The following is a 13,805-nucleotide window of genomic DNA, read 5'->3' as shown; positions in this document are numbered from 1 at the left end:
ACCGAAGCTCTTCAATGCACAATGACATCCATGAAGACCTCCTGTCAATTTGACACAAAGGGGGGATTGTTAAGTTTATATTTGTTGTGTCAATTGGTAGTGTTTGGAATTTCAGTGTACACATTTTAATTTCAAAACGGGCTTGTCCATCTTCCGAATCTTAACTTAGTTGGTCTATAAACGGCAAATTGTTCCTTTCCTTTTATATCGATTTTTTGTAAACGTTCCAGTACTCACAGAATAGTTCTGAATTGTGAACTGATCTTTGTGCTTTGTTATTGAAGATTGAGTTTCTTTCACTTTATATTGTTCTTGTTTACTGAATCGTTCTAATATTTCATATTGAATATAGAATCTATCGGTCTTATTCGATAAGAGCCTAACCATGAAATTCACTCCTTTTCCCATGTGGGATGGAGAGATTTTCGTCCAACTCTATTTCCATAAGTGTTCTAGAATATTCTTGATCAACCAACTATTGATTAATTGAATATTCAACCCTTTAATTAATTAAACTGTTAATTGATTCCCAAAATATAGTTCTAATTAGTTTCTAATTAATTATTAACCATAATAATTAATAAAACAAATTCTCTTTTTATTTATTCTACTCAATTTGGGTCTTGAGGGCAACCCCCAAGGACCCAATTATTATTAGAAATATTACCACTAGTTATTGACATTGGATACTCTTTCCAAAACCTACGTCCACTCAGAACCCTTGCAGTGTTGCCACTGCACTTTCACCAACTCAACAACCTTGTTCCTTAGGGTTTTTGTCGATCGGTCAAAGATCACAACCGGTCTCTCGATATAATTTAGGCAATCATCCACCTGAATATCCTGTAATGGAACTGTAACAGCCCAAAAAAAACAAAAACATGATAAAAATTTTCATTTTTAAACAAGATTTACATTTTTCCCAAAACCTTCACATAGTAACAATGTCAAATCATCAGAATAACAATATCAAAAAGTGCAGAAAATAGTGAGGGGAGAAAGATGTACCATCACGTTGGGCCCTTCTCCTTAGTACCTGAAGCCATAAATATGAATTGTAAGAAAAATTTTAGTGAGTTTCCCAAAAGTACCACATACCAAACATAAATAAGTTATTGTTATGGTCAAATCATAGTCTTACAAGTAATTTCCTACCGAGGGCCAAATCTCGGTCTTTCATACAGGTGTCAGGGGCCAGATCCTGATCTTTCATACAGATGTCAGGGGCCACATCCTGGTCTTTAATACACATATCCAGGGCCAAATCCTAGACTTTAATACACATATCACAAATATATCTATCATTATATATTGTATATAATGGGTAGGCCTTGGTGCCTTCAACCCATTGATACATTGAGTAAACTCACCTCATAGACAGATGAGCAATTCAAGAAGTACTCTACTTCGAAACCAACTCTGCCTGTTACCTAAAGAATTTAATGACACAAACTCAATATAATGACCAAAGTCCCTAAATATACCCTTTAGTCAAACCTGGTCAAAATCCTAGTCAAAGCCAAAAGTCAACTGGTTCAGATCCATTGGATCCAACCCTAAAATAAGGTTCCATGTCATGACCATTCCATGGTCACATCGTGAGAGCCGACCATGTCCAAAATCAATGACTCAATCCAAACTTAGATAACTCTGTTGTGGTCCCCCCACCCTGGATCTTACATCATGAGCACCTCTAGTCTCACGTCATGAGATCCGTCTAAAGCTAAAAGTCTTAGCTTTAAGTCCTTATTCTGCAAAGCTACCAAATCTACTTCATTTAGACATTAAAGGGCACCCCTAATGATCAAAAAAATGTTTTCTTTGTGGCAATAATTTCAACATGCATCATCTAACTCATTCTAGGTCAAAAATAGGAAGAACACACATCAATCTTCCATGCATAGCTCATATACAACACTCACTTCTAGATCTAACCAAAATGACGGTCAAGGAGTCCCTGAAATCCATAAACTTGCCAACTTTATGGGTTTACCTCACTCAAGAAAAGCTAAATATGAAGAGATATAGACTTAAAACCTAGATCTACCCAAATGATAAATAAAGTTTGCATCTTAGGACTTACAAAGGTTCAACAAGTAAAGATGAAGTTGAAGATGATACCAACAAACTCCACCACCTAGACACTTCTTCTCCTCTTCTTTTCACCTTCCACGAGCTAGAAATTGCACCAAAAGACAATGAGCTTCAAAATGAATGGCACAAAGGGTTTTTGGAGGCTAAGGGCTTGAAAGAGGCTGAGGGTGAATTTGCAACTAACTATTTGGGGTAGGATGTTCCCCTATGGCGATTTTAGTATGAACCATAGCCCTATTGCTTTTTGGTTTGAAGCTCCGTCTGTGAGCATCATCCATTTTCCCAAGTGTTCATCTTCTAGGAGTTGTTTGGCTTCCATGTCTACTTCGTTTTGTAGATCATCACTAAAGTCAAACACAAAGTCTGCTAATTCTTGTGACTTTATGGAGGATCTTGGCTCATATTTGATGTCAAACGTGCTTAACTTTAATGACTATTTTTCCATCCTTCCTGACATCTCTGGTTTTCTCATGACATTCTTAATAGGATAATTAGTTTTCACATGTATAGTATATCTCTCAAAATAATGTCTTAATTTAGTAGAAACATTTAATAATGCAAGAATTAATTTTTCGAGATGAGAATACCTGGTCTTAGGATCCAGAAGACTTTGACTTACATAATAGATAGGATGTTGGTCACCATTAAGATCGTTGGCCAGGATAACACTTACTGTGTTTGAGGATACCGAGAGGTAGAGGAGAAGTGGTTCTCCATCTATATGCTTTACTAGTAATGGCCTAGAACATAAGTATCTTTTGAGTTCCTAAAACGCTTTTTCGTACTTTTCAGTCCATTCAAACCTCTTGTCCTTCATAGAAGGGTTTACACCTTTCTGAGGATCTTGAAATGAACCTGTTGAGTGTCGCTACTCTTCCGGTCAGCCTTTGGATGTCTTTTGTTGAAGATGGAGATTTCAGCTCGATGATTGGTATGATCTATTATGGGTTTGCATATATCCCTCTCTTGGCTACCATATACCCAAGGAACTTTCTCGACTTCATCCCAAAGTGGCATTTGAGTGGATTCAACTTCATATTGTATTCGTCTAGAAAGTTAAAGGCTTCTTTGAGATCCTTGAGATGATCTTCAGCTTTATTGACTTCAACACCATGTCATCAACATAGACCTCCATCATGTCCCCCACCTTGTATTTAAAAATCCAATTCACCAATCTTTGATATGTTGTAGTTGCATTTTAAAGGCCAAAAGGCGTTGCCGTGTAACAATATATACATGTTAGTGTTATAAATGTTGTAGCTTCTTGAACGGATGGTTCCATCTGAAATTGATGGAATCCTACTGAAGCATCCATGAAGGTTAGGAGTTCATGACCAGCCATTGCGTCTATCATAAAGTCGATGTATGGCAGAGGGGAAGGATCCTTAGGGCAAGCCTTGTTAAGATCTGTGTAGTCTACATATACTCGCCATTTTCCGTTTTTCTTCTATACGACAACCACATTGGCTAGCCATCTTGCGTACTTCACTTCCTTGATCATTCCTGTCTTAAGGAGCTTTTCTACCTCTTCTTGGATGATCTTATTCCATTCAGGTGCAAACTTCCTTCTTTTTTGGTGTATTGGTCTCAAAGAAGGATCAATATTAAGTTTGTGAGTAATAATACGCTTGTCTATACCTGTCATATCTTCGTGTTTCCATGCAAATGTCTTGCTTTTGGTTCTAAGGAAATTTATCATGTCTTGCTCAATTTGCTTAGGTATTAAGGATCCTATGAGGACTTTAGCTTTAGGATCAGGGGCACTTCCTTCAGATCTTGCTCCTGTATTTCTAGAACATTTCATGCCCTTTGCCTTAATGGCTATGCTTGCTGAGGTTTGTTCGTAGAATTCATAGAGGTTTTATAACATTTCTTCAATTCTTGTTGATCTCCTATGATCTTCACTGTTCCCCATGGAGTAGGCATTTTTGCACACTGATGAAATGTTGATGGAACTGCCTTCATCTCGTGGATCCACGGTCTACCTAGTATCACATTATAATAAGATAGAGTGTCAATAACACATAAATTTTGTATAGAGTTTACACCCTCTATGTATATTGGTAGCTTTATCTCCCCAATAGTGTGTTTCGTTTCCCTGCTAAATCCTATGAGGACCGATGATTTTTTGATTACCTCCAATTCTAGGATGTTCATCCTTTATAGTGCGTCTAGGAGTACGATGTTAACCGAGGATCCTTCTGATGACATGGTTGGCCATGTATAGTGTTATCACGAGTTCGTCATAGTGAGGATCCTGAATCCCTTCCTTATCCGTCTCATCGAATGTGATTTCCTTATCATTGATAACCACAATATTCTTTCGTGGTATAAACTCCTTTTCTGTTTTAGAGACCTTGGCATGTCTTTTAGCCTGAGAGTAAGAAGCACCAAAAATGTTACATCCACTTGAGATAATGTTAATGATTTTGACGTTTGAGGGTGAAGATCCTGGTTTCTCTAGGATCCTATGACCATCCTGGTTGTTCTCCTTGGACTTTTCTTTCTTTCTCCCGAGGATCTCTTTGAGGTGACCTTTGCTAAGGAGGTAGCTAATCTCCTTTCTTAGGGCTATACAATCCTCCGTCATGTAACCGAAGTCTTCGTGGTAAGCACACCATTTGGCCGTGTCTTTCCAACTGGTGGACCTGTTATCCCTCTTCGGCCATCTTTCTTTGTCCGAGATCCTGCATAGCATGGATTATACATGAAACATCCACAAAAAAACAATAGTCAATGATCCTAAGAATTTCCTCTTCTTCTCCTTCATCTTCGAGGGAATTAACCCTGTGATGATCCGGTTTCGAATAGGGCTTTGATTTGTAGGATCTTGGGGCTGGGGATCCGGCCTTCGTATTAGGGTTCTTGTACTGACTTGAAGGGTTGCTCCACTTCTGGATTTCTTTATCCTCCGCAAGCCTTATGAATCTCAATGACCGGCACCTAACTTTGTCCAATCTCTCGCATGGGGCATCACAAGATCTTCATAGAAGGGTGAATCCTTCCTTAGACCCATCTAGAAGGCCTTTACAACAGTCGCCATGTTGATGTTAGGGATGCTTAGAGCTTCCATGCTAAACAAGTTAACAAAATCTCTAAGTCTTTCCTTAGGATCCTGAACCACCCGATAGAGATCACTAGTGATCTTTTCAAAGGTTCTGCTACAAGAAAACTTGGTTATTGAAAATATTGACTAAGTGTGCAAACGAAGTAATAGAATAGGGAGGAATGTTTAGCAGCCATTTAAGAGTTGATCGCATAAGGGTTAAACCAAAGCCTTTGCATAGGCAAGCTTCCTTCAATTGCACTGGGATGGGAATGATCTCTATCTTCTCTCAGTATTGTGTTACATGCTCTTCAGGATCCGTACACTACTAGAAAAACAGTCTTTTACGACGTGCAAACCACGACGCTCATTGATCTATGTTACGCAAAAGAGATCGACATTAAAAAAGTGTCATCTCTTCAAAAAATTTAAGGATTTAGGTCACGCATTATTGTGTGCCCTTAATTTAGGGTTATAAGGAAAAAAAATAAAAACACGGAGGGCACCGTATCTTAAACGTGCGTTGTCTGTGAGTGTCGCTTTATAATTTTAATGAATGCGCATTCGTTTAGTAAATAGGGGGAAATGAAATCCCCAAAATTTTGAGAACCCGCCTTGTTCTTTTCTACCTTTTTTCTATCTTTCATCTTCACAATCGATTCTCTCCTCTCTCTCCTCTCCAATCCGCTTCTCCCCTACTCCTGACCTTACTTGTTAATCGTCTCATCGGATCTCTGCTCTAATGTCTCTCTGAAGATCAAGAAATTTCAAGCCCTAGTCTCCCTCTGAGGCAGAGACGAAAAGAGAAAGAAACATGAAAAATGCACCTATCGTTGTTACGACTTATGATGCTTCTTAAAGCTTCTCAAAGCTTTTGATAAGAACACTGGCTCAGTTGCTTCTCAAAGCTTTTTATAAGCACCCCGTCGGCTTTGCATACCAGAAATCGACCCACATCCTCAAATTAGGGTTTTTTTCATCCTTCAAATTACGACCCACATCCTTCATAGATCGATCCTTATTGCTTCATTTCTCACAAGAAATTGAACACTTTAAATTCACATGGCAACAAAATCAACTATTTCTGGAACTTGGGCTTCGGTTCCAATTGAAATTGAAGGGTTTCTGGTCACCATGATCAAAGGGTTAGGCTCTCGTTTGTCAATGAATGCTCACAGGGCCATGGAAGCTAGGGTTTTTGGGCAAAGCTAGAATCGATCTTGTCTCGTTCCTTCAGAATCACAAAGACGCTGATTGCCATGGAGTTCACGTGGACTATGGTTCAGAGAGTTCTAAATTAATTTATCTTCAAATCCTGTTTGGAGAACTTCTAGTTTACACTAATGAGCGATGTGGAATAGATTGCATATCTGCTTTGGTAGTTTCCTTCCAAAATTGATGCTGTTCAAGTATTCTACAAACATTATATATGATTATTAATAAAATCATTTACTCCAAAATCATTATATATGTTGTTTACCTGTTTGATCCGTTTGTTCTTATTTCTCAGGAGGATTAAAAAACTATCCGATATTTGTGGCTACTGGCAAAGTCCGGACAAGTAGTTTCTCAAAGAACTTTTCAGCTGCACCTACCTCTTCTGTCCCTGGTCTCAAGTATGGACCAAATGGAACAATCTTTCTTTCATCAGGCATACCGGATCTTGATAGTAATCCCAATACCCCCTTTTTATATTTTATTAAAGCATCTAAACAAGTATGACAACAATTTCCTAATGGATGAATTGTTTCTGCAATATCTAGAGATTTTAGGTGGGGGATTCCATTTAGGAAGTCTGGTAATGATCATGGAAGACAATGAAGCACCTCATCATATGCTTTTGTTAAGAACTTTCATGTCTCAGGGACTAGTACACAACCAACTTGTTCTTTATGCAAGCCCAGTCAAAAACCCTAGAGCCTTTCTTGGAACCTTGCCAACTACTTTAGTCCCCAAAGATGACAAATCTCGTAACACTGATGCAGAACAGGTACTACTTTACTTTTTCCCATTTTTCCCTTAGGAACATGCATCTTTCTCTTCACAACTACAACTGTATTAATGTAAATTATGCCTTTTTATGAGCTTATAGAAGGATTTGCGGATTGCTTGGCAATATAAGAAGTACCTTGGGGAAAATAAGCAACATAACGAGGAGCGAGGTAATTTTGTATCTTTTTATCCATTGTGGGGATTTTTAGTATAAAAAGTAAACATCTTTTGTGTTGTGATAATGTGATGCAGATGGGAATATAGAGTATTGCAATGAATTTGACCTAAGGAAGCCTATAGAGAAGTATTTGATAACAGGAAAACGTGTGGAGTGTTTTAGCCTTTTAGATTGTTCAAATCTTGTTGGATTTTGTGATAGTTGTTCAAAGTTCATATCTCAATTTCCAAAGTACTAATGTTATTATTAGTAGTGGATTGATCTTATTAAACTTAAAATTGGTCTTCTTCATTGACTCTTACACCTAATTTTCATAATTCTAATCAGGTATGATGGAAATATCACAAGTGCAGGAAGAATTGCTATCCAATCATTTTGAAGCCTGTAGTGTTCAAGGGATATCAAATAGGCAGTGCAATCTGTGATGGAGCTACAGGGGCAACTGCCAAAACGCTTAAATTACCTCGTGAAGATGAGTTCTGGAGTAGGGGAATTAGTCAGTGCAATCTGTGATGGAGCTTCACCAATTTTTAAGGGTGAAGTTCTTGCTGTTGTTGGAGGAGGTGATACATAATCATGAAAACTTGTTTATTATCTCTATATATATGTTTTGGTTTATTAAGATCATTTGAATGAGCATAATCTTCAATCTCGTAAAAATATTAGTAGGGTGGCAAAATGGGAAAGCTTTATATTGGTCAAAACGGGTCAGGTTGACCCACCAACACCTTTTTATCCATTACTTTTTTTTATAAATAACCAATGATTAAAAAAACATATTATAAAATGGTCAATGGCTTTTTTTATACAGTGTTTCTTCCCTGGCATGGTTTATGTCTAAGTGTCTAACCAAGATACAAGTTTTGTTACATTGGGACAACGTGTGTTGGCGTATCCTCTCAAGTGAGTTGCCATTATTAATTGCCTTTTACCTTATAAAATTAAAAAATTTAAATTATGATTTTTTATAATTGATTGGTTGATATGTATTGCAGGGTCATGACGCATTATGGGCATCCTGATGTGTTTGACCGAAAATTCCATATTTCTCGAGGTGGAATAAGTAAGGCATCACGTGTTATTAATATAAATGAAGATATATATGCAGGGTTCAATTCAACTTTTGAGGTAGGGTAACATCACGCACCATGAATACATACAGGTTTGTCTCATCACAATGCTATGATGCTAAATATTCATAATTTATAATTATATTTTATTTTTGGCTAATATTTTTACATATGTAGGTTGGTAAAGGAAGAGACGTTGGGTTAAATCAAATTGCCCTGTTTGAAGGTTGACCAATTCTGTAGAGCACTTGGTTTTGGTGACAGAAAAAGTCAATATCTTGATGATATTGCTATTCTTACTGGAGGCAAGTATTTCATATGTTGTTTTTTAACAAAGGGTTCTGGTTGAAATCTGTCTTCCAACTATTCGCTATGACTACATTTGGTCCCTAAACTTTTAAAATTTCTATTGCATACAGGAACTGTAATCAGAGAGGTGGTAGGTGTTGACCAAAGACACAACCACCATTGATGGTGATGGAAGCACAGAGGAGTTGGTGAACAGACGGGTGGCTCAAATTAGAAACCTTGTTGAGGCAGCATAACAAGATTATGAAAAAGAAAAATAAATGAAAGAATTTTATTTAATTTTTGTCTAATCTTTTTACATATGTAGGTTGCGGGTGGAAATGGAGAACAAGTTTTAAGTAGGGACGTCTACAGAATTGGTCAACTCTTTGATTTTTTCAGAATGCTCTCTTTCTACTTCACCACAGTTGGTTACTAGTTATGTTAAATCAGATGTTTTGTTTCAAATAATAGTTATATATTTAATTTTCCCTTTGAGAGTTTAATGTTAGTTTGGTTCAGGTAACTGTTGAAAAGGTTGTTTTGGAACAAAGCAATAGCCAGTATGAGCTTCAAGGCGAATACGTGTTGCTGGAGAATGAGGCTTACTAAGAGGAGCAATGGCTGGTAATTTAAGGAGTGTGATATCTTCTATGGGTCGCTGGAGAATGAGGCTTGAGGTTCCACGTGCTGAAATTGATGAGATGCTTCCACTTGCTAGGCTTGTTTCCCGAAGTACCGATCCAACTATTTAGTTTAGATCAAAGGTCATCCTCATTCATTCATTCATTTATTAAGTTTTAGTCTATCATCCAAATCCAAAAAGCTCTCATCTAAATCTAATGTCTTCTATTTGCAAAACACATGAGAATGAATGAATGAATGCCCTCTACCAAAATATAGCACACACAACCTATCCTAATCCTGTTCATATACCATAAGAGAGTAAAGTAAAGTAGGTTCCATTCCCATATATTGGTTTGGTAAACAGAGTAAATAAAGTAGGTTGCTATTTGTAGCAAAGCTCTATCTAGTCTAGGGGTATATAAATATTATATGATTTTAGGTGATGTTGTTCCCCATTACCTTAATGTTGATCTTGCATTGGGAGATATACGTGTTGCAAAGTTTATCAAGTCTGACTACCCATTTGTCCCATTGGAGGAAGCTCAAGGTTCTTTACTTCTCTTACACTGTAATAATCCATCTTCACACTTATTTTGTAGTAATGTTTTTTTTTGCAGGCAATATATATACTTTGAGCAGGTTCATACATTTAGTCCTTGAGCGGTGTTACTAAGGAAGAGTGGAGACAAGTGAGGCACACATTTAAAAAAAGCAACACAAATCTTGTTTACAGTGAGGCACACATTAGGTTATTAGAACTATTAGTTTGTAAACTTTTTTTACAACTTTTATTGATTTGTTTTATCTTTCCATGGAATGATTATTTGTATGACATTACATTTATGCAATGGATTCTATTTTTTGTATATGATATTTTATTTTGTATAATGAAACATTAAATACAAATTTAATTTGAAAATAATTAAATCTATAAATAATATTTTTTTTCAACAAGAAAAATTATGATACGCAAAAATGTGTATCATCTTCATTTATGACATGGCCTTTCTTGATAGGGGCTTTCTTAATACGCATTGCGTGTCATTAACACGCGCGACGTAAGGCTACGGCACACGAATGCGTGTCGTCTTCCTTTATGACAGGGTCTTCCTTGATACGCATTGCGTGTCGTAAACGCGCGTCGTAATTGCGCGTCGTAAATGCGCGTCGTCTATAGACAACGCGCAAAAGCGCGTCGTCTCTCTTTATGACAGGGCCTTCCTTAATGCGCATTTGCGCGTCGTCTGAGCGTTTTACGACGCGCAATGAGCGTCGTAAAAGGCTGTTTTTCTAGTAGTGGTAGTTCCATCGTAAGGCTTCATCCTAGAAGTTTGGAAGTTCTTAGGAACTTAAGTATTAGCTATCGCAGGAGAAAATCTTGAGATCCTGTAACTTGACGGAGATGATTCCGGTATGGGTTGGAATATCCCCGGTATGCTCGAGATCATTTGTCTCAAGTGTTGAAGTTCCCTAGCCATGTTGGAGATGCTTTCGGTATGGGTTGGACTACCAAGTTGCTGAGGAAGGCGAAGGGATTTGATGCTATATGGGTCATATTGGATCGATTAACCAAGAGTGCCCATTTCCTGCCCATTCAGGAGAGCATATCGGCCGATAAGTTGGGCGACATGTATATCCGCAAGATCGTTGCTCACCATGGGATTCCAGTCTCTATCATTTCAGACCGTGATGTTCGGTTCACCTCCCGTTTCTGGCAGAAGTTCCACGAGGAGCTGGGCACGCGGCTGCATTTCCATATAACTTATCATCCGCAAACTAACATCCAGGGTGACCAGACCATACAGACCCTCGAGGACATGTTGAGGGTCTGCGTCATTGACTTCAGTGGATGCTGGGATTCCCACATACCCCTTGTAGAGTTCGCCTACAACAACAACTATCATTCTAGCATTGATGCTCCACTATTCGAGCTGTTGAATGGACGGAGATGTTGTACCTAGTCTGTTGGGGTGAGGTCAGTCACAGGTTGATGGGTTGGACCGAGGTACTTCTGCAAACTATTGAGCAGATTTAGCAGATCAGGCAGCGGTTGCAGACTGCTCAGAGTGGGTAGAAGAATTACGTCGATCGGCACTGATATGAGTTAGATTTTCACTTTGGCTACATGGTACTACTGAAGGACGCACCCTGGAGTGTGTGATCCGCTTCAGGAAGAGGGGAAATTTGGGTCCGCGATGCATTGGAACCTTTCATATTATTGTCAAGGTTGGCAAGGTGGCATATATACTGGATCTTCTGGAGGAGATCAGTCAGATTCACAATGCTTTTCACGTCTCCCAGTTACAAAAGCGCATACTAGATGAGAGGTAGTGGTGTCATTAGATGACAATCAGGTCGATAAGCGACTGAGTTACGTGAAGAGACATGTGGCAGTTCTTCAGAGGAAAGTGAAGGTTCTATGAAACATAGAGGTACCTTTGGTAAAGGTACAATGGGAGCACAAGAGGGGATCTGAGTGGACTTGGTAGCCGGAGGCTGAGATGCGGAATCATTACTCGGATCTGTTTGTTGCAGCGGACTTCGAGAAAGAAACCTAGTTCAAGTGGGGAGAATTGTAACATTTCAACTCCCAGGTACTAATTTGAAGTCTCAAATTCACATTTCTAGAACCTACATGACAAGTTGGTTGCCCCTAACTAGTCGTGTAGAGATTAATCAGGCTGCGTGATTTATGGAACCTACTCGACGAGTTGGAGGACCCAACTCGACGAGTTGAGGCCGTTTATGAAAACCCTAATCTTTAGGGTTTGCACCCTATTTAAAGGACCTTAAGTTCCCTTTCCACCCTCCTCACCACCTTTTCACGTCCAGAAGTAAACCCTAATAGAGCTAACCCATATTTTGAGTGTGTGTGTGTGTGTGTGAGGCTAAAGTGTATGTGTGTGTTTGGTGTGTTTCTTGAAGAGACTTGAAGATTTAGAAGCTTGGAATGAGAAGGGTCTTGTAGATCTAGCATCTACATCATTTTGGCATCCTTTTGGAGATAAAAAGTCACTACCTTGATACATTTCTTGTTAGATCTATTCATTCAAGAGTTTAGGGTCATTTCTAGCTTATCCGTGAAGCATTTATGGTTTTGAGCACCATTTGAAGTTGTCACTTCAGATCTGGACTCCTCTAGGCCCACATGTACATAAAGCTTCAAGCTCTATGAAGTCGTGGCCCTTCTCCCTGCCCTAAACCTCTTTCTAAGTCTAGTTTTGAGTTTTTTAGCTTCTTGAAGCCTTGCATGCACGTAAAGTTAGCAACTTTGCGTGGAAACTACATCCTAGGAAGCTAGATCTACATCTTGGAGCCTTGGTTTAGCTTAAAAGAATCTAAATGAGGAAACGTCTAAAGGAACTCGACTAGTTGCATATTCAACTCGACAAGTTGGATGAGGGTTTCCTACTTTCTGGATTCTGCATGGACTCGGCGAGTTAGTGAGATAACTCAACGAGTTGGTTAGGGTTTTCCGAGATTCTGGATGCCACATGGACTCGATGAGTTGTTTGGTAACTCGGGCAGTTAACTAGGGTTTTCGTGATCTTCTAAGTTGCGAGGAAAATCGACGATTCTATAAGTTGCACTCGACGAGTTCGGTCAACATGGACTGTTGACCTTGACCGTTGACTTTGACTTTGACCAAGGGTTGACCAAGTTTGACTTCTGAGGGTATTTTGGTAATTGGATAATTTATGTAATTGGATCAATGATGGTTGTAGGTGTTGATGTTTCGAGCCATGTTTCGGAAGTTTGATCTTTTCAATTCCGTTCGACATTGTGATGTGAATTTTCCTCACTATACTCACGGGTCGAAGGCACCAAGGTCGGCCCTTTGGATTGTTATCCCGCGTTGTTGTTAGTGTGATCTGTTAGATCGGTATCTTGGAAGATTGGATGGTTCTATGTGGTTATGATTAGTTAGATCGGTATCCTAGTAGATAGGATGTTGCTATGCTTAGTGATCTGTAGATCAGTTTGTCTGTTTGTAGACTGATATATGACTATCTAATATATTTGCACATGATTGATTGGTGGTTGAGGCTTATCTACTTTGTGTGAAAGCCAACAGACTAGGGCATTCCAACCCGATGGTTGTGGGCTGAGAGTATTCCATCCCGCGGATGATTAAACTCATAGTATGTGGGCATTCAAACCTGATGGTTGTGGGCCGAGGGTATACCATCTTGAGGATGATTGGACATGTAGTATGTTGGCATTCCAACCCGATGCTTGATTGGGCCCATAGTATGCTGTTATTATATGTGTGTTATTTGTTGTGCGGGTATTTTGGGGGAACTCACTAAGCTCTGGGCTTACAGTTTTGGATTTCGTTTCAGGTACTTCGGATGATCGTGGGAAGGCGAAGGCGTGACTGTACACTTCCTTGTTTTATGATTATGATTTCTGGGAAAACTCTGATATTGATTTGTTTTGAAAACAATTTTTGAATATTATTGGTTTTGGATGATTTTGCAAACAATTTATGAGCTTGGTTTGTTTTGAA

The 13,805-nt window shown here is 38.7% G+C and overlaps 2 protein-coding genes across 2 annotated transcripts; both read left to right on the top strand.

Annotated features, from left to right (window-relative positions):
* The first annotated feature begins 6,202 nt into the window (after positions 1–6,202).
* LOC145099085 (elongator complex protein 4-like) lies at positions 6,203–7,689 on the top strand. Its single transcript, XM_079036672.1, has 6 exons — positions 6,203–6,296; positions 6,651–6,809; positions 6,904–7,130; positions 7,233–7,302; positions 7,385–7,541; positions 7,638–7,689. Exons 1-6 carry the CDS (start codon positions 6,203–6,205, stop codon positions 7,687–7,689), a joined length of 759 nt encoding a protein of 252 aa, XP_078892798.1.
* A 45-nt stretch (positions 7,690–7,734) lies between these two features.
* Positions 7,735–9,280, top strand: LOC145099084 (callose synthase 10-like). The gene is made up of 8 exons (XM_079036671.1): positions 7,735–7,873; positions 8,153–8,213; positions 8,306–8,438; positions 8,558–8,580; positions 8,624–8,685; positions 8,800–8,804; positions 8,997–9,095; positions 9,191–9,280. The coding sequence occupies exons 1-8, from the start codon at positions 7,735–7,737 to the stop codon at positions 9,278–9,280; spliced, it is 612 nt and encodes a 203-aa protein (XP_078892797.1).
* Positions 9,281–13,805: the final 4,525 nt, after the last annotated feature.

Source organism: Lactuca serriola, chromosome 4 (genome assembly GCF_051521515.1).
Source record: "Lactuca serriola cultivar US96UC23 chromosome 4, Lser_US96UC23_V15, whole genome shotgun sequence".
NCBI lineage: Eukaryota > Viridiplantae > Streptophyta > Magnoliopsida > Asterales > Asteraceae > Lactuca > Lactuca serriola.
Note: the sequence above shows the minus strand (reverse complement) of the source record. Positions and strands in the feature narration are given on the sequence as shown.